Raw genomic sequence first — 26,989 nt, 5'->3', positions numbered from 1 at the left:
GTAATTGGTTTGACAGTTCTTGGTACCTTCTTGCCCCTGGAAACTCATTGTTGGATATATCTTGTTACCTAGCAGTTGCAATGACATATGCATTAGTGATTGCTTCATTTTGGGACAGTTTTACTTACTGCTACCATTTATTACAACAAAGCTGAAATCTGCAGATTTTGAGCACTTCTATGAGGGTAATGCTTACTATTTGATGTTATCTTGGTCATATTTGGTGGATAGGTGCTTCTATTGGTAAGATCCACTCTTTTAGCCAGTTTTAGCAGTGGTTTTAGTGCATTTTTTGCTAATTACAGCAACCTGCAATTTTGCTTTTTTGCATTGATTTAGGACAGTATGGCTGGTCATCTGAAAGACACAACTCTCTTTAACATTGCCAAGTTGGATGGTACCAACTATGGGTATTGGAAGTGCCAAATATGACAGGTTTTGGTGCAGAAGTTGCAGATTAAACCCTTGCGTTTCAAGGGTGTCAAGCCTGAGGATATGGATGATGATGTTTGGCTAGAAGTTGATGAGCTATGCAAGTCTACCATTATTTTGTCACTCTCAGAAAAGGTCCATCATAATGTTGTTGAATATGAAAATCAGAGTGCATGGGATTTATGGGAGAAGATTCAGGAGCTTTATGCGCACCAGAGTCTTGCGTCACAGATGTATTGACTGAAACAGTTAATGGACCTTCGCATGAAGGAGGGGACCTCCCTTTCATCTCATTTCAGTCAGTTTCATGCTATCATGAAGAGTCTGTTGTCACAGGCAGGGTATTGAGTTCAAAGACAACTTGCACCCATTATTTCTGCTTGGCACCTTGCTTGAATCATGGGATGTCTTCCGTACTGCCATATGCACAAAGAAGCTTGATGGGCTGAAAATCAAAGATGTTGAGAGTGCTTTATTGACTAAGGAAATCAACAAGAGAAACAATGATGCTTCCCTCTCTTCACATGCATTGACCATTAGAGGTGGCAGAAATGGCAGGCATGATAATGATCATAAGGGTCGGGACTCTCAGAAGTCCAGGTCCAACTCATGTGGTCGCAGTAAGTCCCGTGGACGGAAGTCTGATCTTACCTGTCATTATTGTGGGAAAGTAGGACATATTAGGCCGCAGTGCCATAAAATGTGCGATGATAAGCCCAAAGAAAAGGGAAAAGAAAAAGTGCAAGAAAAGTCTTCTGAGGCGTAGTATTGTACTTGCAAAGTCCAGTGTGAAGATAGAAGAGGTTAATGTCATGCAGGCCACTGATTCAAATGATGATTACATACTTGCAACTTCTTTATACGATGCCTTACAGACTTCTAAGATACATTCTATGTATACGCAGTGTTGGATCTTGGATTCGTGTGCGTCCTTTCATGTGACACCCTGTAGAAATTGGTTTCATACCATGTCTGGTTCTGTGCATCTTAGTGATGATAGGTCTCTTGATATTGTGAGCATTGGAGATGTTAGGCTGCAGTTCCCTTGTAGCAATTATTTTGTTTTGCATGATATACGCCATGTACCTGCGTTGACTCGCAGCCTTACGCCAGTTGGATAGCTTGATGATACAGGGTATTTTGTGTCTTTTGGAGACTCTGCATGGAAGATTACTCGTGGCAGGCTTGTACTTGCAAGAGGTGCCAAGTCTGGCAGCCTCTATCCCTTACTTGTATCTGGAGCTACATTGGATCATGTTTTGTCTATGGGTTCTATTCCCCATGTATCCCTTTGGCATTCTCGTTTGGGGCATATGTCTCTTAAAGGAATGAAAATGCTCCATGCTTTGCAATATCTTCCACCTTTTGACTCTTCGCATTTTGATTCTTGTGATCATTGTTTGTATGGTAGGCATACTAGAAATATGCATAAAAAGTGTGGTAAGAAACGCATGGGTAAGCCCTTGGCTCTTGTGCACTCAAATGTATGTGGGCCCATGCCCTGTCAGTCACTTGGTAGGGCAAAGTACTTTGTTACTTTCATAGTTGATTACTCATGTAAGGTTTGGGCTTATCCCATAAAGAGAAAATCCAATGTCTTAGACACATTTTAGCATTGGCTTGCATTGGCAGAGAACCAATCTAGGAAAAGGCTCAAATGCCTAAGGTTAGATAATGGGGGTGAGTATGTATCACGTGCTTTTGAGCAGTTTTGTGATGAGCGGGGTATTAAGCGTCAGTAGACCGCCCCTTACATCCCACCCCAGAATGGTATGGCAACGCATTAATAGGACCATTCAAGAAAGGGTCCATAGCAAAATGCTTAGCTAGGCTGGCTTACCGCAGCACTTTTGGGCTGAGGCAGTTACTACTACAATGCATCTCATTAACAGGTCTCGTAACAGTGGCATTGACTTTCAGGTTGCAAAGGAGGTATGGGCAGGCAAACCCCCCTCTTATGATCATTTTTGAGTCTTTGGATGTGAGGCATTCTGCTATGTGTCCAAGGACAAATGCAATAAGATGGATCCTAAAAGTGTCAAATGCATTTTCATTAGTTATGGAGATGTAGGAGAGATGGGTTACCGTCTATGGGATCCGCAAGTGTGGAAAGTGATCCACAATCATAATGTCATCTTTCATGAGGACAAAATGCATATGCAACCTGAGAAAGTGGTTGAGGTACGCAGAGTTATCTTTTAGGAGGAGCCACCTGCTCCCGTTCAGCCCCGCTCCACGGCTAGCTAGATAGCATGCAGCATCACCTGATGCTCATGGCCCAAATGCTAGGCATGCTGATGTTAGACAGGATGTCGGTCATGCAGCAATGCCTGGATTGAGGTGTTCTACTAGAGATAGATGACCTCTTGACTGTTTTGCACCCTCTATGGATTATGTACCGGTTACATATGCAGGAGAGCCTCTCACTTATGATGAGGCTATGCGCAGGGGTGATTGCCACTCTTGGGAGAGGGCTATGCAATCTGATATTGACTCATTGCATAAGAATAAGACTTGAGATTTGGTTTCCTTGCCTCAAGGTAAGAAGGCTTTGCCATGTAAGTGGGTGTACAAGTTGAAAAGTACCCTTAGACACCCCAAGCCGGCATACAAGGCTCGATTGGTTGCTAAGGGTTTTAAGCAGGAACATGGTGTTGACTTTAATGAGGTCTTTTCTCCTATGGTCAAGATGACCACCCTACACTTAGTCTTGGCCTTGGTTGCACAGCTTGACCTGGACTTGTACCAGATGGATGTCAAGACAGCTTTTCTACATGGGGACTTGCATGATGAGATTTACATGGAGCAGCCTAAGGGCTTTGCAAACCCTGGCAGGGATCACCTAGTGTGCAAGCTAAAGAAGAGTCTATATGGCTTGAAGCAGGCACCTAGGGAATGGTACCATAAGTTTGATGCATTCATGCAGTCATAGGGCTACAACCGCAGCGCTATGGATCCGTGCTTGTACACGAAGACAACCCATGACGATTCTTTACTGATTTTGGTACTCTGTGTGGATGAGATGCTTTTAGCAAGAACAACTCATGAGGAGCTAGATGCTCTTAAGGCTCAACTCAAGAAGAGCTTTGAGATGAAAGATCTAAGACATGCCTCTCATATACTTGGTATGCACATTACGTGCGATAGATCTCAGGGACTACTCTATCTGTCACAGAGGGAGTACATTCATAAAGTCCTTGAGCACTTCCACATGCAGGATGTTAAGCCTATTGGATGTCCATTACCTTCTCATGTGAAGGTTTCATAGACCGATTGTCTGCAGGCAGATGTGCAAAGGGCCGAGATGGCCAAGATTCCCTATGCATCAGCCGTGGGCAATCTTATGTATGTCATGATAGCCACCCATCCAGATATTGCTTTTGCAGTTGGGGTTGTGGCATGTTATATGGCTACACCTGGCAAGACACATTGGGATGTCGTGAAGGGTATCATGAGGTACCTGAAGGGCACAACAAATATGTGTCTTTGTTATGGTAGCCAGGATACATGAGTCATGGGGTACACTAACTCTGATTATGCAGGACATGCACATAGTAGGAAGTCCACTTCTGGCTATGTGTTCACTTATGCTACTGGAGGTGCCATCTCTTTGGATGTCCATGGCGCAGAAGTATACGACCCTTTCTACTACAGAGGCCGAGTACATTGCAGCCAGAGAGGCTTGCAAGGAGGCTATCTGGTTAGGTCGTTTGATTGCTGACCTTGGTATGATAGATGCTATGCCTACACTACATTCGGATTCTATGAGTGCCATTCAGTTGGCCAAGAATTCGATCTTCCATGCGAAGACGAAACATATTGATGTGAGGTATCACTTCATTGTGAGGTTGTTGAGGATAGGTCTGTTGACCTTGTCAAGATTCCAGACTGAGCAGAATCCTGCAGACTTGCTCATGAAGAGCCTCACTACCGAGCGCTTCGCCTTCCTCAAGAGATTGATGGGCATTGGATGAGATGATGTCTTTTTTCCTCATCATGTTGTACATGTGTACATGGTGTACTGCCTTTTCTTTTTTCTCTCTCATTGGGGCAAATTCGCCTTTAAGTGGGAGGTCGTTGGGGGTAAAGGCACCTCCGCCTAGCCGCCCGTGTATTACTACACTAACGGTACCCGCCATTGCACACTATAGGTGGCGAGCACCCATCACAGTCACTTATTCTTTATTCTTTTAGTGACAATTTGAATAAAGGAAGGCTCGACCACACATTGTGGTTGTTGGAGTTTTTACTTTTGAGTCTCTCTCTCTCTTGGCTCTTGCTCTCCATCCACCATAGCTCTCACCGCCAAGCTTCTTCCTCCTGGGTTCCACTTCCCTTTCACTGAAATGGGTTGCATCCCCTCATTGCGGCCATTCAGCCAACTCTATGGTGTCAAACAAGGTGGCTGGCTTTTGAGCCATTACATCAACTGAGAGGTTTAAATCCAGCCCATAAATGTATTTATGCAATTTGTCTTTATCACTTACAGCTTCCACATACATAGATAGGTTCATAAACTCATTAGTATACTCCTGCACAGTGAGATTACACTGGTCAAAATGATACCATTGCCTTGTCAAACGTTCCTTCTCTGCTGGGGAGACAAAAATGTGAACCATGTGCATCTTGAAATCTTCCCAATCACAAAACTGTTGGTTTTCCCTTTAAATGTACCTCCACCACATGTGGGCAAAGCCCTCCAAGTGAAGGGAGGTGAAGACAATTTTGGCCTCATTGGTACAGGGGTACATGAGGAAGTAGGCTTCGAGTTTAGAGGTACATTCCTCTAACTCAGCCGGGGATGAGGATTCCCCATTAAATTTAGTAAAGACAATCTTGTCACATAATTCATTTGGGCCCTGTTGCCCATGTATGCCTTGTGTTGCATGCTACCCATACATGCGTTGTTGACCAAAATGTCACTGGGTGCCATGTTGCCCATGCATTGCATGTGGGCCAAATTGATTATTAGGACCTGTTTGGCCAAAATTTGCATGCTGTCCATGTAATACATGAGAACCAAACTGAACATCGGGGCCTTTCTGCCCAAAACTGCCATGTGCATGCTACCTATGTGCACCTGCATTAGGGCCTTGTTGCCCAAAATTTCCATGCTGCCCATGCAATACATGCGAACCAAACTGAACATTGGGACCTTGCTGCCCAAAATTGCCATGTGCACCTGCATTAAGGCTTTCCTACCCAAAATTTGCATTTTGCCCTTGCATATAGCTTCCACTACAAGGGAGGTGTTGTCCCAAGGACGGGCTAGAAGGGTTCATCACACGGGTGAGGGGAGGATGGGCTCCTCATGTCGCATAGAGGGCTCGCCCAGCTCATAGGTGCTATGGGGAAAACCATGGGTGCTACCAAAACCTTGCTGGCCATGTCCCATCTCCAAGGGGGAAGGGCAGTTGGTCTCAGGGGAGGACCTACTAGCTAGAGGATGGGCTCATCATGTCGCATAGAGGGCTCGCCCAGCTCATAGGTGCCATGGGGAAAACCATGGGTGCTACCAAAACCTTGCTGGCCATGTCCCATCTCCAAGGGGGAAGGGCAGTTGGTCTCAGGGGAGGACCTACTAGCTAGAGGATGGGCTCATCATGTCGCATAGAGGGCTCGCCCAGCTCATAGGTACTATGGGGAAAACCATGGGTGCTACCAAAACCTTGCTGGCAGTTAGCCTAGTTTTAGGGTTAGTATTAGAAAAATAAGAGTGTGACTATAAATTATTGAATTACATTAACATTTCATGTTATAGATGGTGGCATCTAGATAAAATGAGATGCAATTTGATAAATATGATCCTCTTCAGTTTAATTGCAAGGCAGTATGCTTCCCTGGACTTGTATCCTTTTTTGTCATTTGTGATTAATAGTCCTATGGTTAAGGGGGGAGAGAGAGAGAGAGAGAGAGAGAGAGAGAGAGAGAGAGAGAGAGAGAGAGAGAGAGAGAGAGAGAGAGAGAGAGAGAGAGAGAGAGAGAGAGAGAGAGAGAGAGAGAGAGAGAGAGAGAGAGAGAGAGGGAGAGAGGGAGAGAGGGAGAGAGGGAGAGAGGGAGAGAGAGAGCAAATAGATATTACATTGAGTTGCTAGCCAATTATTAAGTACTTGTGTAAGCTTAAACTACATCACATGCAATTGATGTGTTCACTCCTTCCATCATCACAATTATTTTCATCAACATCCTCACATCATTCTTGCTTTTTGCTCACCGTTATTCTACCTTACCCATACCTTCTCATTGACCCCTTATTACTACCATCCATTGTATGAAATTATCTATAGCCACACAATCATCTACTTCCATCTTGCCTTATTTACATCTCCCTTGTATAGCATTCTTGCTTACAACATTGCCACCCCTACTCCATAATAACCCATCGGTGCAACATTACCTTATAACTAGCCTCTATTATTTTGGCTTTATATTATCCTTGACATTTTCTAGTCAATACCAACTCAATTTAGTATTGAAAGGCATAAGTCCATTCTACTCTATTGTCCTTGATGTCTCCTAGTCAATACTTACTTGATTTGGTATTGAAAGGCACAACTCCTTGTTATCCATCGACCCTAATGGCATGTCAAGAGTTCTCAAGGAAGGTTTAAGAATCAAAACCATGTAGAGTGAATCACATGAGACTAGGGAGTGACTAATGGAGCCCAAAAAAAGGTTAGGAGTAAGCTCGCAAGGGATGGCACCCATCTCTTCCACAAGTACAACTAGAAGGGAACTTGCACCAAGCAAGGATTTCCAAGTGCCATCAAATTTGATAAAAACTTCTATTGTAATGACGAGTCTTTGAAAGTAGTAGATATGCTTAGCTTTAATTTGATTGATGATAGCCCAAAAACATTTGTCAACTTGAGGAGTCACCTTAATGACTAAGAAGAAATGAAGAAAAGCTATTGAAATGATCTAGTTTGGAATAGCTAGGCCCTCCTAAGTTAAACAATCTTGAATAAATAATACATGCATCTCCCACAATTCATGCCTAGTCCTCGATGCTAGTTTTCTCTTAAAAGAGGCATCTTACTCAAACATGTATCTTAGAGTATGGGTATATCTTGGGACCCTTCAAAAGGACTAAAAGAAAGACAACGACCAAAATATTATTTCATTGTCATATTTAGAATTGGGTTATACTTAGAGGCTTGCAAGTTGCTTGTTTAATGATCGAATTATGAATCAACTTTTATAACTAAAAATGAGTCTTTTAAACTCAAGATATCTATGCCCAAAATTCTAAGGGACGATCTAGAAGTCCTATAGATAGAGCCTCGATTACCTAGACATATTCATGGCCAATATCAATATATGATTATGATAACGATAATGATATCGTGACTATCACCTAATGTTTTACAAAAGATTACTAACTTGAAATGGTTGAAGATAAATAAAGTACAATTGGATGTTTGGTGAGGACTAGTTTGTCCCTAGCACTAATTGTCTACACTTGCAACAACAAGGAAAGTAAAACAATGATCTTTCATATTACTTTGCAAGATAAAGTTTCCTTTGAATTATTATACTCTTTAGGAGATGATTATGATCTCTTTGCGAAGATGTGGAATGAATTATCTATTAAGGATTGTTAAACAAATGTTTTGAAATGAATGTTTTTTTATGAGGCACGCTCAGTTGCCTTATTTGTGTTTGATTCATAAAAAAATCAGGTCCTGAAGGGAGGATTTGTGTTTGCTTTAAGGCATATGATTGGTTAGATGAGGGGATGTTGCACATGTGTGGATCACCTCCATAGTCCTATATTAAATCATCAGTTTAGATATACTAGCTATAGGTTGAGTGGTGAGAAGGCCACCATGGAGCAAGGTTAGCTCCTAGTGGAAGTAATGCAATAGATGTAGAGCTATATCACACGGCCCAATCACTTATATGAATCCAATCATGCAGCTTTGTATATGATAGTATCATGCTTCGTGAATCATTTATATCTTATAAATGACAACATCTCTAGCCTATGATGAATTCTATAAGCTTGGGAGCTGTAGGTGGTGGCGTAGTCGACCGCAATGAGCTCGAACTCAACAATGATGACGACAACTGGAATGAGCTCTTGGCCCAAGCCTATGGCATCTACAAGAATCGAGACGGCTCATCTCTACCTTTGAGTGCGTAAGAGTAGTAGGTGTAGTTCTAATCGCATTAGGTGCACAAGGGGAGCAGTTGCAGGGTCTCGCTCTCTCTTTGATTCACTCTCGCTTTGTCATGAAGCTTTAGGGGAAGGAGGCAAGATGAGCCATAGCCCCAATCCCTTTTAGAAAGGGTGACATGAAGTGGGAGTTTTTCCCACTTGACCATGTGCCGAGCAAACTAAAGTAGCACTATTTTTGGTGCTATTTCCGAGCCATGTCAAGTTCCTGAAATAACAGACTTAAGGCAAAGTTGCACGACCACACCATGTGTTACTTAGACCCTATGGACCATGCCTAGGTCAATTGACTTACTCTTATCCGAATGGCCTTTAGAAGGACTTGCTACATCATCCTCCAAAGCCTATATAAAGGAGTAGTGACTATATAGACACACAAAAGAAGCAGCATTTGTAATGGAGGAACATTTCATTCTTCGTGTGCCCCCTTCTGTTGCTGAGCGCCTGGAGCGCGTTCTGAGTGAGAATCCCGTGCTTGCCGAGGACAACTCGATCGACCTCTCCTTTCTAGGTGATTGATTAACTGATAGATAGATTAGATAAATCATGGATGAATTTCGGATACATAAAGATGATGGATACAGAAACGCAGATTTGGAGTCTTCTTTGCATGGCAGTGGCAGGTGGACCGATTAATTATTTTGAAATGGTCGTCTCTGTGTGGAATAAATGCAAGAAACGTCTTGCGATTCCCAGGTCTAGTTTTGGTAGAGTAATATAGTCCAAGCCAGAGTTTAGGAGCAAAAGTATCCTATTAGAGGACAGGAGAGACACTTCGAGCTGAGTTGACCATCAAAGGCTCCTTCATCGTGGGGACATAGGACTGCACAGAGCTCAAAGAAGAAGATGAAGCACAACTTTGACAAGCGGCATAAAGCCAACATTTGGGTCAAAGTACCATACATTTGACTACATGGATAGCAGACAGTTCTTACTGGATATGGTTCACTTCAGCAGGAAAACAGGAGCGGTCAGAGTGAAAAACTAGAGCACAATCACATCCATTGCTTGGACTAAATTGGTTTGATAGGGCCGTTTTATTTCACACATAAAAAAAGGTGTGGACTTGCGCTCATGTATGTTGAGTGCATCCTAGCCGGATACTTATTTCCAATGAAAATTGTCCACTTTGCTTGCATTTATGCATCTATTTGTAGAGTGCCAAGGGCTTAAAGCACCCTTCAAGTGCAACCTTCATGTATGGTGCAGCAGAGTATGAGATGGACAATCTCAAAGGATGAATTCGAGGGTAGTCTCAAAGCTTATAATATTGAGCCAAAGTAAGAAATTTTGATCAATAAAATTGAAATTTTGACGAGGGTATTGTCCTCCATTCATTGGTAATTTGGGGACAAGATAATAATTTCATCTTGATATCATCCTCATAATAATGGACATAGCATAAGAAACAAAATTTTAGGTTCTTGATACATTAACTTTAAATGAAAGCATTAATTTCCTTTTGATAGAACAAGCTTCGAGATCATTATGCAAAAAGTAGATTTTCACCTAGGCTGCTGATCTCCTAATGATCTCTCAGACAAGTTAAGACAATTGAAAATCAGCTTGGCAACATTTTTTGATAGCATCTTAGTTGTGCACTCATTCATACACATTCATACGGGACATGCTTGATATGTTAGAGATTAGTCATCCCTTGGACTAGCATTTCTTAGGCTACTATTGATGCAGTCAATTTTCTTGGAGATACTCTTGGCATGTTTCTTGTCAGTTTGGGCATACTTTCTAGCAATCGTTAATATTTGGGCATGTTTTGTGGGCAGGACAGTGCAATGCACACAGGCTAGTAAAGCAGCATTTGGCCAGATTTGGCAGGTTGGCCGAAATTAGCAGTACATATTTGTCACAACTCTATAGAAACAGAATTTGTATCCTTTTTTACTAATTTGTCTATATAATGATTTATTAAAAAATTATTTCTTTTGCACTAATTAGATATAAAGAAAAGTGCATTGTAGCTGGCCACTGATGAGTGGTCACAGGTTATGGTGGACCCACGCGGTGGGTTAGAGAAAAGATAGTTCACACTTCCATTTATATGGCCCGATTGGGCGCCTGTGACCAGAACTCATGCATATCAGGGTTAGACTCGCACACAGAAAGGATTGATGCCTTGAAGTGTGGGCTAGATCCGCCAAAACAGACAGTTACAATCAACAAGATGGCATGATCATGAAATGCTTGTACAATGTGCATGTGTGGGCTGAAAGCTTGAAATGCACATTTCTTTGCATAGGAAAGTCACATGAAGATTTTGATACCGTTTTTGCGATGTACATGGAAAAAGCTTTCATATGACACCTATATTGGGGGGGGTCCCTAAATTTTAGGAGATCCCCAAATTTTAGGAGGTCCCTAAATTTTAGGAGCCTCGAATTAGCTTAAAAATGCTAGTCCTTAAAAATAGGGATGTTATTCTAAAAGTAGAAATTCTGTACTCTGACTGTGCTTACTAAATTTGATTGTTTCTATTTTTGACAGTATTCAGCCCAAAAAGGAAGGCCATAGAGAAGAGACAAGTGTCAAGACACTTGTTACACAAGTTTCCAAGTGTCCGACCACTTGTCACATCTCATGGCATGTGGCTGGACACTTGTCTTGTGCTACTCCACTTTTCCCTTTTGTACTAGCTCTCCCCCCTCCTATAAATAAGAGCTCGTTTTTCTTCATTCAACATCATTTTTCTTTGCTGTAAACTCATGTACAACACTTACAGATAGCTAGAAACTGGCCCCATCCATCCCCATCATCATCCCCCACTTCTCCATTATCAAATTTCTCCATATTCTCTCTTCTATCACTACTGTTTTACAGGACAGCAAGCCTGTAAATTCATTACAGCACCTCCTTCTCGAGCTCTTTCTTCCATTTTAGCAACAAGAAGCAAGCCCTATCCATGTACTGCTGATCAACGATGGAGAAAGGCTGATTTCCCCTCTTTCTTCTCTCATACTGTAAAGAAATCAGTTCTTATCATTGCATAATAGATAATGCATGTGTGTTTGTACATCTTTGCATGATCTTGTGAGAGCGAGAATTACTTCTCCTCACTCTCAGGTTGATTGTAACTGAGCTCTTCCCTAAGGGACTTGGGCTGAGCAGAAGTACATTTCCTTCGGGGGAGGGGGGGGTATTAGAGTAGCATAGAAGGATTGATTGATTGTGGGTAGATGGGATCGGGAGGATTCTTTGTGACAAAAGTTTGAGTTTTCAACTTTTGGAGACTGCAATGAATAGGTTATGCACAGAGAAGGAGTGTAGTTGCTGTTTTTTGCAAGTCCTTGCTATTCCTGAAGGAGGAAAGGTTGTGTTTTTAGTCTTTTGTAGCTTTGTTGGAGATTTTGAGTCTTTGTTGTTCTCGGCGGGTGAAACTCTTTGAGGATGAGTGGAGGAAGGCTTAGTGGGCACTGGCACCATGCATGGAGTCAGAGGGGGTTTGCCTTTGTTTTTTGTGTACGTCATTCCATTTACAATGTAGACTGAAATTGACATGGAGTTTTAGGCTATTATGGATCATAAGGTCCCTATGTTGCCTGATCTTCTTGTAGATCAAAAGCTTGATGGGAAGACTTACTGCATATGGCACGTAACGATGCTTGCCATCTTGGAGTCTTATGACTTGGCGGAGCTTGTGACTAAGGTTAAAGACAGTCCTACTGCTTGTGATGCATCTAAGCTTTCTTTAGGTGAGAAAGCCGAGTTCATGAAGGTACAAACACATTGTGACAAATTGAATGCTGCATCTGTTCTTTCCTCTTTTTCTCTTGCACTCTAGCTATCATTGCTTACATCGAGCATGTAACCATAGCTTGCGAGATATGGTTGGAGCTTGATCAAATGTACAATTGGATGATTGTGATGAATCGGGTATCTTTAGAGGTTCAAATGAGGACTTTGAGTTCTAACAAGTCTTCTTCAATGTGGAAGCATGTCAATAAGCTTTGGCAATTGCAAATGCAGGTCTAGAATGTGGGGAAGGCGATTACCTTGGAGGATATGGTGATAACTCTTCTTTCTCAGTTATTGCCTTGATTCAATGCATTTAATTCCACTTTGATTGCTTCGAGGCATACAAAGACTCTTCGTTGGGAAGAGTTGGTTCCCATGGTTTTGGACCAAGAGGAGCAATTGACAGGACTTTATGCTTCCAAATTAGAGGCGTTGACAGGTTAATCCTCTAAGAAGATGGGGAAGGACCAGAAGAAGGAGGAGGGGGGCAAATGCTTGATACTTTTGTTTGTGAGGGATTAGGGTTTGTGGTGATTAGTAGGTCAAAAGCTAATGATGAAAGATGCATATGCTTTGATTTGTGACTAATGTGATTTGTTTGGATACTGTGGTTGCTGAGTACTTGCCCTTAAAATTACTCTTGATTTTTCACAAAATTCAAAAAGCTCATTTGTGATCATTTCCAAATATAAGAGGTTATATTTGTAAAGCAGATTTTCAGCCCTAGGATTTCTAATCCATGGTGACTTTTCCAAGAAGGGTCCGACTTTTGTGAAAAATATATCAATGTAATTTCTTTTTCCAAATCTAACTTTCATGAAAAGATAAAAAATGCTAGAAAGAGCAAAAACACTGAAAAACCAAAGCTAAAAGGAAAAAACACAACACTCTAAAAGTCCTAGGCAAAGAGAGGCAACTACTGTTGAGCCTTCATGGTGTTTGTTGAAAAACACTTGCTCAAACTTCGTAGAACAAAGAAACGATATTGTTCAAGGATCTACTCACTAAGACTGATTCTTTTTGTTGCCATTGTCATGAGGACGTGAAAATTTGATGCTTTGCTTATGTTTAATTGACATTCGATTAAAGAATTAATCAAATGTGCAATTAAAAGATGCACATGTGTTGCACATGTGAGGTGCAAGCTACTTTTTCACAGTTGAAGGCCGAAGGACCCTGTGAAAAAGATGGGTGTCAAAGGCAAAAGTTGTAACAAGTTACACTCGTTAGATTCTAGGTGAATTTTGGTGTCAGTTTCTCCCTAGGACCATTAATTGGCCATTAAGTGTCAGTGGTGACACTAGGGACTAGGCATTAATTAATGAATTAATGCTTGTCCAAGGGTCAATTAATGCATGGGACCACTTTGGGTTGCAAATGGCCTAGCCAATTAATTTTTGGATGGGCAAGGTCAATTTTCTGGGCATGGATTAAGGGCTGAATTAATTTTTAGAATTAATTAATTCTGAAAATTAATTAAATGACTGAAAATTGCTGAAAATGGATTAAGAAAGCTACCACTTGGCAAAACTTTCCCATACAAGTGGGGGAAAGGTTAAATAGGGCTGAAGGGAGAGGGAAATCCTTGTTTTTTCATTTTGGAGCTGTTGGGAAGAGGTGTTGGACTGTTGTTGCCAGCTTTTGGGGCCATTTCCCAACCATTGGAGACCATTTTGGTGATGGAGATTGCATATTCTTGACCTTGGGAAGCTGGCAATTGCTGTTGATGCACTTTCTCCTGAAGATCACAGTCTTTGATGCTTCTATTGTTGTTGGTGCATCTGTTTGGGATTGGTACAGTAGGGCAGCAGCTGATTTTGATCAGCTCTTTGCGACAAATCTCAGAATTTTCTCTCTCTATAACATTCTCTCATCTCCTTCAGCCTATGCTCAGCCATTCTCAACAATTCTTAGCCATTCGGAGGAGATCTCAGCCATTTTTGGTGGGTTGATCTATAATTTCTGCAGTAAACCCTAATTTATAGTAGAAATTAGGGTTTAGCAGGCACCTTGGGATCCGTGCCAGAGATTGAAGGCTCAAGGGACTGAAATCAGCAGCTGATAATTGAAGTTTATCAAGGGATTTCAAGAGCCAGCCCATCCCAAATTGATTTGGGGCAGCATTTGGCCAGCCAAGGGTCAAATTGGAGAAGAAGTCCTAGGTGAATCAAGGGGCAAATGACCCAAAAGGCTTGCTGGTCATTTATGATAGTAAGAGCAATTGGTTAGTAGGAGGAGATTGAAGAATCTTGAGTTGTACTCCTTCCAATTGAATGAAAGCTAAAGAAATACCGCAAGGGGCGCCAATTTCGGGGCCAACAGGGTGTGTACTGTCCAAGAATGTTATGGTAAAGTGTGTATTTCATTTTATGTGCATTTATTTATTGCTGTAATTAACTCTTAAATCAGGTTATCACCACCCTATCCAAGAAGGAAGTCTAGTTTCAACCATTGCCAACATGAGAAAATTCTTGCATTGTTCTTCATCATCAAAACTCCTTTAACAGCTTCGTTTCATCGCTCGAGGTGTCTATCCTATTGTTTTTAGTAGAGAAGCTTGTCCTACCATTGTTTTTGTTAGGTGAGGTTGTCCCAACTTTGTTTATTGCAATGAGACTATTTAGTTGCAATCCCCCTTGTCCCCCACCCACCTACTTTTTTTTTGTTGGGGGATTGGCTTTTTTTTCCCAGCTGGGAGCAAAGACAAAGCACGCATGCTCAAAATGCCTACAAGGGTAGATGCCTCCCCTCACAAACATAAGTTGAGAGTAGGTAAAAGCCACATTGGCATTTTTCTTATGTACAAATAGGATGGCTTGCAAATTGAATAAAACAATAGAGTTTGATCGCATTGGGACCCTCCTTCTCCTCGGCAACACCATCAAGGAAGAGGACCAACCTAGTATTTGAGTGGGCAAGAGCCTAGACTTCCACGAATGCCCCATATGAACATGGTGTCCAACCAAGTAATGCATGTAGCAAGACTTGAACACACAACCTCATGAGATGAGCTGAAGTGTTAATTGACAAGCCATGACCTTTGGGATGCTCAATTGCAATTTGTCACTACAAAAGTTCTCATAAAGCTATTTGGTGGCTGAATTCTACATTCAGCCATTTGGGACTGTTTGCACCTAATTTACACAAGGATCTAGGACTTGAGCTGTCTTTTGAGGCGGATGTTGAAAAAAAGTTCGTGAGGGGAGGATCACCTTCATCAAATTTACGGGTTTCTATGTTTTCATAGCTAAGAATTTCAGCAGATTGTGGCCCACCATGATAATAATGGGAAAGTAGTTATGTCTTGTCCTTGCCACCTTAGTGTCTCGTTTCTATCTTTCTACTATCCAAATGTTTTCCTTTTAGTTTTATGTGTTGTTGTGGTATTGAAGTTTTTACTCTCATGCTTTTGGGGATGAAGGTAGCTTAGGGGATGCAAATTTTTATGTTAAAATCATCATTATTCTGATGGGTGAAATTGTAGTGAACTTGTGATATGGTAGTAATTTTCCCTATAGATTAAGCAATTTTAGGTGCAATAAAGTGAGCTAGAACCTCAATAGAAAGTTTCCTAGGTTATTGTATAGCATTGCCCAAAGTTTTGGATATTAAACATAGCTTGCCACAATCATTTGAATCTTCAAAATTGGAAATGATTGTTATGGTTGATTTTGTATTTGTTTCTTAAAGATTTGGCATACATTACAACTTATTCAAGAGTTTTTGGCTAGTTAATGTTAGCCTGTCTATGTTAATCGTGTCAGTCTGTCATCTCTTGGTTGTGAGCTCCTGTTAGAGTCTAATTGAGATATAGGAGCTCTGGCAGTTTTAGGTGCATTTCCTTTAGTTGTCTGCTTCATGTGTGCATTCCTAGGCCATTTTCAGCTTTTTCCAATCTACCTCTACTTGGTGGTCATTGTCCTTGCCATTGGAGATTTTTCTGTGGCCTCTTGGTAAATTTTTGGCATTTTTCCCGTGCGACCAACATTTATTGCACCTAGAGGTGCAGGTCGGCCAGTTTTTGGCTTTGTTGGCTACTTATAGTATGTCTCTCCACTTGGTAGACACTCTCTCTAGTCTTCATTCTATCATATGCAAGCCCACATTTTGACACTCTGTGCTTGGTGCTGCCATCGTCATTAGCCTAACTTGGTGCCCTCACTGACACTGTGGACTGCGTGTAGGAACTGATTAGTCCATCCCCTTTGTATCAACATTCTTTGAAACTAGCCTTCCTTTCATGGATGGGTGGTAATTCCCTAATTACAACTTCGTTACAGTAGTAGCATTTATTACAAAACCGAGAAATGCAAATTAACTTACAATCTTGGATAATCGACACCTTGTTGGTCCCAAAAGTGGCGCCCCTTTCGGTATTTATTTAACTTAATTGAAGAAGTTGATGTACAATGGGATTCTCCCTATCCCTTCCAGTATTCCAACTCCCCTTGCTGTCCAAAATGATCAGCAAGTCTTCAATCCGATTTGCCCCTTGATTCGGTTAGTCAATTGGCCTTCACGCGAGTTGATGGAGATGGAAAATGCCCCAAATTCATTGATTTGCTGGTCCCTTCACTTGAATTTGACTAAAAATAGCTTCAGCCATATTGAATCCAAGTCTTGGAGCTTCCAATTTCTAGCACACTTCTCGAGGTTGCTGCTAAATCCTAATTTTTGCTGCAAATTAGGGTTTACAACAGAGAAATCAGAAATTTCTCAGCCTTTGGTAATCTCAATGTTGTAATCTTCGGAGCAAGGCTGGGAGATGAGAGAGAATATTGAGGAGCGAGAAAATTCAGACTTTTTTCGCGAAGATTTAAAGAAAATTGATCATTTACTGCCGTTGCACTGTCTCAATAGCTTATAGATGCAAAGAATTGAAGAAAATCAGTCATTTACTGCTATTGCCCTGTCTCAACAGCCTGTAGATGCTGTCACCTATTGTTGATTGGTCTTCTCTTGCCCTTGGCTGCCTCAAAAGGTTCTCCAATGGGTGCAAAGCAGACCAGCAGCATGCCCTCCCTTTCTCTTGCAGGCTAAATATACTAAAATGCCTCCCTCGAGTCTCTAAAGACGTTTTTCAGACTTGGATGGGCATCTTTGACAAGTGATAGCCTTTCCCAATGGTTTTTCCAACATTATTCATAATTAAATATTAATTTTCACTGTATAAATACTAAAAATTAATCTAATAATTATTTCGGTGCCCTGAAAAATAATCTGACTGGCTAGTAATTAAATTGGCTATGCAACTTCCATTCTTGAGTGTCTTTATACCATTTTGACTATCAGATTTGCGTTAGGTACCATTAAACACCGCTTCTAGTGTCATTAACTAATACTTATGGTCAAATGAATGACCTAGATCAACAACTAGCACCAGATACCACTAAGTACGTATGTGGCATAACTTGTAGCAACTTTTGCCTTTGACATCCCGTGATTTCCTCGCGTCCCGGGCTCATAAATTTACTTTAATCCCAGTTACACCTCACACGTGCAACATTTACTTAACCATGTGGTTAAAAATTAATCCACATGTTAAGTGAGGTTTCAAAAATACATGTCCTCACGACAACCCTTGTTGAGAAACACTTTACCCTTTACCCGCAATTTGCGTTTTTGCGTTTCTGTGTTTTGCGTTTAGAGTTTGCGTTTAGGATTTGCAGCCCCAAAAAGGGGCGCCATTCTAGACTGACTTGTTAGCAGATATTAGTCAGCTCATGGTGTGAGTCTGTGTGCAGAGGCTGGGCATTTTATGTAGCATTTTATGCAGTATTTTATGGCGGATTTTTGTGGCCATTTATGATGTACTTTTAGCATTTATTGCTGGCCGACCAGCATTAAATGCTGGCCGACCTGCATTTTATGCTCCCCACTTTTGTGGCTATTTATAGGGCTCCTCCACAGTCTGTTGTGCTTCAGCCATCAGTGGAGATCCTTCTGGGAGAGAGGAGCCGGTGCCGAGGAGCCCACGCAGCCAGTGACTCACCGTTGTATGCTGCTGTCTCGTGTTCGATATGGATTCCATTTCCCGAGCATACATCTGAGTTCTCATCTGTCTACTGTGTTCATTCATTCATTCTTTCTTCTCTCTTGTGTTTCGGCATTTATTTCAGCATATTCTTTACGCTTCCATTGCTGCACAACTTCTGACATGACTGTGTCTATTTATAGGCCACTCTCTCATTCATTCCTCACGACTGATTCATTCAGTCCGTCGCCTCTTCTCTTCAGCCTCTCCATGGCCCTCACACCCCTTTAGGAGGACATTGTGGTTCGTCGTCCGTGGCTATCTTCATCATCTTCCTTGCACTACCGCACCCTTGTTCCCTTGTATCACATTCACTCCATGATTCATATCTTCATCATTCCATTCATCAGAGTTTCTTCTCTCTTCTCTTCTCTTCTCCATGTTTTCCGAGTTCACTCCGTGTTCCTCCCCGCAAACCCTACTGTCTCATTGGTACATCAAAAGAGTGTGACGGTGCATATTTGGTCCCACGGGTCTGTGCGCTAAACTTGCACAAGCAACATGGTCAGTGGGTATGCAGCACTATGTCGCATCCTGAACATAGTAGAAACTAACTCGCAAGACATGTCAAGGTGACACACCGTCACGTCATAGCATGATCTCGTCGCGTCGCGTCGCATCACGGGCCGTTACGCCCTTGATGTCCCTTCCACGTTGCGGCTCGCTCACAGCATGCGTAATGCGTTTGTCTAACTCCCACAGGGGTAACATGGTGCTTGGAGTCGCCGGATCGTGCCACGGAAGAGTGTTGGGCTCACAAGGATCCACAATCAACTATCTTGGAACACGGCGCCACGGGGGTGACACAATTCATAACCCACCTCTCCTTATACAAAGCCGTGGCGACTTGAACTCGGAGTAGGGGGACTCGGCTACCTCGCTCAGAATGAGAACCCTGCATGCCGGGAGGCAAAAACGATGGTTGCTCCATGAGGCATGGTCTACATGGAGGAGTTGGGGAGACATGGGTTGCCCAAGCCTCACACTCCCTTTCCTCATACCTACCCAGATGACGTACCAGCGAGACAGTAGGGTTTGCAGGGAGAAACACGGAGTGAACTTGGTAAACATGGAGAAGAGAAGAGAAGAGAGAAGAAACTTTGATGAATGGAATGATGAAGTTCTGAATCATGGAGTGAATGTGATACAAGGGAACAAGAGTGCCGTAGCACAAGGAAGATGATGAAGACAGCCGCGGACCACGAACCACAATGTTCTCCTGAAGGGGTGTGAGGGAAGTGGAGAGGCTAGAGAGAAGAGGTGACGAACTGAATGAATTAGCCGTGAGGAATGAATGAGAGAGTGGCCTATAAATAGGCACAATCAGTCTAGGATGGTGCCCCTTTTTGGGGCTGCAAACCCTAAACGCAAAAAATAGAAACGCAAAAATGCAAATTGCGGGTGAAGAGTGAAGTGTTTCTCAATACCCCCTCTCAGGCCCAAGAAGGGGAACAAGAGGAGTGAGGTGGAGATGCAATGCTACATGCAGAAGAATGCTTATGCAGCAGGTACCACTTGGACAATGTCTCTCGTGGAAAAATTGTTCACTTGCCCAAGCGCCCTAGTACAAAGATGATGAAAACATACAATGCATAGGAGTAATGTCGGACTTTGTGTGGTGCCAAGAACCATAAGGATATGCCTGTACTTGAGCTTGAGAGTTGGCTCCATGCTGACCATGTGACTAAAGCAAGAAGAAAAGAGGAGGAAGAAGATGTAGAGGATCCCTAAGATTCAAGATTTCCACCTGCAAGGTAACATGCAATAAAAAACAATAGATAGAGTGAACTGGAGAACCCGAAACTCAACCTTGGGAGAGAAGCCCCTAGCTTCGTGTATCCATGCAAGAAGGAATACGAAGGCCTCGTCACCAAGTCGCGGTTGAACCTCCAATGGCCCGATCTAGGTAGATCCTTGAGATCCTGGGTAGCAATAGGTGAGATGACCGTTGGAAGGAAGCCATCCCATTTAAGTGTAGAATAAGAAGGTAAACAGCCTCTGCCAGGGTGTGCGAAGGATTTAACGGTGGGTGGGGATCCCCTTTGAAATTGGAGGAATAGGAGCCCTCTCTGAAGTCGTAGTAGATGTAGATGCCCCCCTGAGAAGGCAAAGAAAGTTCATCCCCCTTTGAATCTCTCTTTGAGGTAGATAGGGAATCCAAAAACTCATGGATCACGGACTTCGAAATGTTTGAGGATGAAGGAAGTGTTGCCAGTCGTGCCGAAGAAGGCGTCTGGGGTGGTGAAGAATTCTCACAGGTAGCCTCTTGAACCTGAGTAGGTGAGGGTGAAGGGTGGGGCTCAGATTGAGCAATGAGTGGGCAACAGTCATTGCTTCTCAATGGAGTGAACCGGAAAGCCGAAGAAGAGGAAGGAGTCGAGCAGCCAATATCGGACTGATGAGGAAACGGTAGCGAGGAAACGGTATCAAACAATCACTGTCTCTCGATGGAGCGGATTGCAAAACTGCAGGCCGTGGTAGCCACTGTACCCGAAAATAGGTGGGAGAAGACTGCCATTGGCATTGCGACGATCTCTAAGAGATTGTAGCGCCAATCGATCCTCCATGTGCTTGAAAGGACATAGTGCATATCGGATGCCTCTTATTGCCTTGAGCATAGTACTTTGATAGCCGATGCAAAATGATCTTTTTGGCCCAGAAAGGAGAGGTGGCACAAGAAGTGCCTAGTGAAAGACGCATATACTCTGGGGGGGTGGGGAGCAAAGGTTGAAGTCGGTATGCATCGGTGGTATGTCCGATGATATCATAGTAGAAGCACCTAGTAATCTGGTCATCTGTTGGTAAAGAAGCCATGGGTATGAGTGTGCCTTGTCGAAGAAGGAAGAAGTCACCCACGAACCACGAACCGCAATGTCTGCCTCAAGGGTGTGAGGGCAGTGTGAAGCACAAACCACAATGTCCGCCGCAAGGGGTGGGAGGACAGTGGAAGGGTTGGAAGTGAGTTGTCAGTGGGAGGAGGATGTGACTAGTAGTAAGAGATTGCAACCAGTAGAAAAGCGTAGGTGAGGAGAGAGAAAGACTAAAAACACAGGAAAAACCAGTAGTAGCAGTCAGCATGGTAAAATTAGCTTCAAATAGTGTGTGATAGAATGGAAATAGGCGCCACATTGTTGTAGACAGCAATGGCCAGCTTAGACCAGGAGAGAGAAAGACTAAAAACATAGGAAAAACCAGCAATAGCTGTCAGCATGCTAAAATTAGCTCCAAATAGTATATGATAGAATGGAAATAGGCGCCACATTGTTGTAGACAGCAATGGCCAGCTTAGACTGCGATGTCCTTTGCGTCTGGGGTGTGGGCAGCAAGTTGAAATACATGAAATCTACAAAAACGAGATTGTTTTCTGAATGGAGAGTGATCAGCAACAATCGCTTTGTTGTAAACAACTGCAAACTACGGGTGGAAGGCTAGAAACAGGTGCCAGATTGTAGATGACAGCAAGGGACAGCTAAGACTACGATGTCCTCGGCGAAAGGGGTGTGGGCAGTAAACAAAAAACACTTGAAACTTGCAAAAACGAGATTTTGATGCAGCAGAAGAAGAAGAGAAGTGAATGCTGAACCTGCCACCGGTCTTTGCCTTTACTGGAGTGGAGGATCTTTGCCGCTGTTTGAGTAGATCCAGCTCTGATACCATGTCAAAAGATGACGTACCAGCGAGACAGTAGGGTTTGCGGGGAGGAACACGGAGTGAACTCGACAAACATGGAGAAGAGAAGAGAAGAGAGAAGAAACTCTAATGAATGAAATGATGAAGATTTGAATCATGGAGTGAATGCGATACAAGGGAACAAGGGTGTCATAGCACAAGGAAGATGATGAAGACAACCATGGACCATGAACCACAATGTCCTCCTGAAGGGGTGTGAGGGCAGTGGAGAGGCTGGAGAGAAGAGGTGACGATTGAATGAATCAACTGTGACGAATGAACGAGAGTGCCCTATAAATAGGCATAATCAATCTAGGATGGTGCCCCTTTTTGGGGCTGCAAACCCTAAGCACAAACCTTGAATGCAAAACGCAGGAACGCAAAAAACGCAAACTACGGGTGAAGGGTGAAGTGTTTCTCAACAACCCTCCCCCTTAAAATCCTTGCAATTGTCATCGATTGCATTGCCAAATGCATCAAAAGTAAAATAGAGGATTGGAATTTTCACAAGGCATCATAATTAACACAACATTGTGCATTGTTGCTCAATCATCCCATATGCCCAACACATGCTGAAAATTACCAGCCAATCATAACATAACATAAGACTCACAAAGAATCTTAAAAACATTGCCAGATTATCATGTGACATGTCTATTTCTCATGAGCTCATCTCATCTGGCAAAACCAAACCATAGCATACCATAACCAAGCATAAACGATGGCTAAAACATCAATCGCATCATAACATATGCTGTTGTCCATGGAACCAAATGTAAACCATTGAAAACTGAGCATAATCTGAATCATAAACTGATCACTTGTTGATTTGAGAATTGATTACAAACTGTTGCAAATGTGACTCCAAATTGATCATAAACTCATTGCAAAAAACTGATCAGCAATCAATGGAAAAACTGATGCAAAATTGATCCCAAAAGTGACCATAAACGGTTCTCAAGCTGATAAAAAACAGAGTTAAAACTGATTAGAATAAACGGTTCTCAAGCTGATAAAAAACTGAGCTAAAACTGATTAGAATTTTTGTCTCAAAATTGAGGCAAAATTCATGCCAAATTGATCATAAGTTGACGCAAAAGTATAGTTCCAGTGCCCAGGTGAAACTCATACTCATTTGTATACATCTCACAGTGACAAGTAAACAAAGTAGTGACCTCATGGCAAACATATTGTCAGCGCAGTACCTTGGATGCATGTTGAATACATCCGAGATCCACTACATACGAGAGTTGTCCATAACTAGAGAAGTGGAAGTGCCACCTTCCCCTTGAGCATCAGGCAATACTCTGGACCCTTGCTTTGTTAAACTTGACGGAGCCTGAGGTAAAGCTGCAACAATTGAGGATGGTCTGCCAAGTCATCCTCTTTCATCCATTTGGCATCCGTTGGTGAATAATTCTAAAATTTCACTAAGTATCTCGTGGAAACTTTACCTTTGACCTTTCTTTCCTTATGTGCCAAAATCTGCTCAGGTATCAAAATCTAATCCAACTCCTCAACCTCAAGCTGAATTTCAGCAAATATATCCTTTGACACATCACCATGAAAGGGCCTTAGCAAACTGACATGAAAGGCATTGTGCATCCACCAATGTGGAGGTAATTTCTGTCGATATGCCAGATCGTTGATCTTCTCAAACACTTGGAAGGGCCCATAGTATCTCATACTCAACTTAAGATACAATCTTTCTCTTCCTTTCATCTTTTTCAGCCTTGTCTTTTCAAACTGTAGCAATACATAATCACCCTCTGCAAACTGCAAAGTACGTTTGTGGCGATCAACTGTTCTCTTTTACTTTTCTTGTGATCTTTGAAGTGCATATTTTATCTTTGCATAGGCTATATCCAATTCCACATAACGATCAGCCTCAAAGATCTTATCCTTAGTTTGTAGAATAGGTGGTATCTTATTGCCACCCTCAATCACCTCAAATGGAGCTTTGCCCATAGAACTATGCACTGTGGTGTTGTAAGCATATTCAACCAAGGGCAATACTGCTCCCACTGAGTCTTGTATTCTGAAACATAGCATCTCAAAAGATCTAACATCGTGGAATTTGCTTTCTCAGATTGACCATCTGTTTGCGGATGGAAGGATGATGAGAATTTCAATGTGGTACCCATATTCTCAAACAACCCCTTCCAAAATAAATTGGTTATCCGGGGGTCTCAATCACTAATGATCGACTTTGGCATACCATGATACTTAAAGATGTGTTGCAAAAACAATCGTGCCATATGATCAACCTTTATTTTCTTCCTCACCGGAACTAAATGGGCTTGTTTGCTAAACCTGCAAATGATAGTCCATACCCCATCATTCCGTGTAGGTATTTTAGCAAGCTAAAAAATAAAGTCAATTGCAATGCTTTGTCAATGCCTATTTGGAATAGGCAAGGGCTACAACAAACCCGATATCTTTTGCCTATCATGCTTTACCTTTTGGCATACGGTGCATGTCTTAGTAAATTGTTCTACATCACGCCTCAAAACTGGCCAATAAAAAAAATGCTCCATTGCCTTGCATCAATACTCGTGTATTGTGCATATGGAGGAGCATGACTTTTAGTGATAACTCTAGGCCTTAACTGCTTTGTGACACACAGTCGTCTATGCATCATCATAAATCCATCTCTTAGCGCAAAGTGTTCATGCCTTTGGCCATTGCAAAGCTGATCATAAACATTAGCAAAGTCCGAATCAGCAACATATTGCTCTTTCATGGCATCCAACTTAGTATGATAAACCATGCTGGTGGTTGAAATTTGTGGCTTATGTGACAGTGCATCAGTCACAACATTCTTTTTACCATCAATATGTATAATCTGAAAATGAAACATAGAGAGAAAATTTGCCCATCTTATATGTTTCTTTGACAACTTTATCTGTGAGACAGTGCATGAATTACAGCCAAGAGCTCTTTCTCATAGACCTGCAAATTCTTTTCTGCATTGTGGAGAATTCGGATCTCATAAGCCACAACTCAGCCGTTCTGTATAAGAATAGCTCCAATGCTATTACTACATGCATCACATTGAACTGTGAATGACTTCCTTAGATCGGGCAATACAAGCACAAGATCTAAAGTCATATTTTCCTTCAATTTTTCAAATGGTGAAATTTCCATTGCTGTCCATCTAAATGGCACATCTTTTTTTTTCAAGGCATGCAATAGAGATGCAATTTCAGCAAACCTGTGTACATACTTCCTGTAGTAAGAACATAAACCCAAGAAGCTGCGGATCTCATGCACATTCGTCAAAGGTGGCCATGATCGTATTGCCTCAATCTTTGCAGGGTCCATGCGAATACCATCAGCCAATACAATATATCCCAAAAGTGGATTTCATGCAAGAAGAATTCACTTTTCTTGTCATTGATAACCAGTCTATGCTCACACAGCTCATTGAACACAATGTCCAAGTGTTTTCTATGCTCTACCTTGCTCTTTGAATAGACCATCATGTCATCAAAGAAAGTGCCCACAAATCCTCTATGTGGCCTGAAGATTTCAAAGTGGCAAGAGCATTCGTAAGCCCAAAAGGCATAACAAGAAACTTATACAATTCAAAAGATGTCCTAAAAGATGTCTTAGGCATATCTTCTGGTCTAATGCATATCTAATGATACCGACTTTTCAAATCTATACATCTAAATATGGTTGCCCTTTGCAATCTGTCCATAACATCATCGATCCGAGGAGTCGAAAAGCGATTCTTTATTATGATCTTGTTTAGAGCATGATAATCAATACACATACGCCATGAACCATCCTTTTTTTTGCACCAAAAGCACTGGAGAACAAAAAGGAGACGAGCTGGGCGGAATCAACCATTTTTCTAACAGCTCATTTACTTGACTCGTAATGTTGGGCTGCATTGACTTTGTAGGGTGGCTGATTAGGTGGGCTACTTTGAGGGATAAGATCTATGCCATGATCTCGTAGCCTTTCAGGTGGTAGCTGCCCTGGAAGTGACTGAGAGAAGCAATCAGCATACATTTTCAGAAATGACAAGCGATCCTTCTCTAACTTAGACATGTTCCCAACATTCTCACTATCATCTTTATCCTTAGTAAAAACCAAGTATGTTGAAAGATGATTTTTCATTACTTTAGAAATGGCAGTTGTAGATACAATAGGGACAGATTCACCTTTCAACTTTACATCAAGTGTGAGTACCTTTCTCTTATGCTGAATAGTGATCTTTTTTGCACGAGAATCAATCACTGCATGCATACAGTGATACCATGGCATACCAAGCAATACATCACGACCCTCAAGTGGAGCAATGGAGAACTCTTCGCTGTCCACATATCCTTGTATATGCAATTGAAGCTTTCCAATGAGCAGTGTGATGGGCTCTGCATAGCCTTTACATGCCATTTCAACTTCCCCCATGGGTTCCATCTCATCCTCTTTGATGCCTAGATGGGTGGCTATGTCAACAGAGATAAAGTTGGCTCATGCACCATTATCAAAGAAAATCAATGCATGTTGATCCCTAATTTTCCCCATGCTCTGCAGAACTCAGTATATCATCATTGGGCTGATCATTAACAACATCAGGTACCAATCCCACTGATGTTTTGGGCTTCTTTCCTTTAGAATCTCCTTGATTTTCTGATTTTTCAACTTGCTGCCTATTGGGACAGTCTCTTACAATGTGACCCTCCTATTCACAAATAAAACATTTATTTGCAGCCATTAATTCCTTACGTTGTGTTAATGTTTTCGAGCCCTTTCTTTAGTGTTTTGGCCACTTTTCAGGCTGTTTTTCAGATCTGCCTCTTTTCTCAGCCTTAAACAACTTTTTATTTGGCTTCTTCCCACTCTCTAGGAAGCCTGAATCCTTCCCACGCAGCAAAGCATTGGCTGTAGTAGTAGTCTCTATGAGCTGAGACATG

General features: G+C 42.1%; 1 protein-coding gene across 2 annotated transcripts in view; it reads left to right on the top strand.

The window, feature by feature from the left end:
- The first annotated feature begins 8,969 nt into the window (after window positions 1-8,969).
- TAF7 (TBP-associated factor 7) overlaps window positions 8,970-26,989 on the top strand; it is a 35,969-nt gene continuing 17,949 nt past the window's right edge. For both annotated transcript variants that reach the window (XR_015690248.1, XM_087674476.1), the window contains exon 1: window positions 8,970-9,122. Coding sequence is in view for 1 of the 2 variants with exons in the window: in XM_087674476.1 (XP_087530602.1) it covers window positions 9,008-9,122 (115 nt within the window). In the remaining variant the exon portion in view is untranslated. The remainder of the gene's footprint in view (window positions 9,123-26,989) is intronic.

Source organism: Lygodium microphyllum, chromosome 3, assembly GCF_053477565.2.
Source record: "Lygodium microphyllum isolate KBCC chromosome 3, Lygodium_microphyllum_v1.1.10, whole genome shotgun sequence".
NCBI lineage: Eukaryota > Viridiplantae > Streptophyta > Polypodiopsida > Schizaeales > Lygodiaceae > Lygodium > Lygodium microphyllum.
The sequence above is the reverse complement of the archived record's forward strand: the minus strand, read 5'-3'. Positions and strand labels throughout refer to the sequence as shown.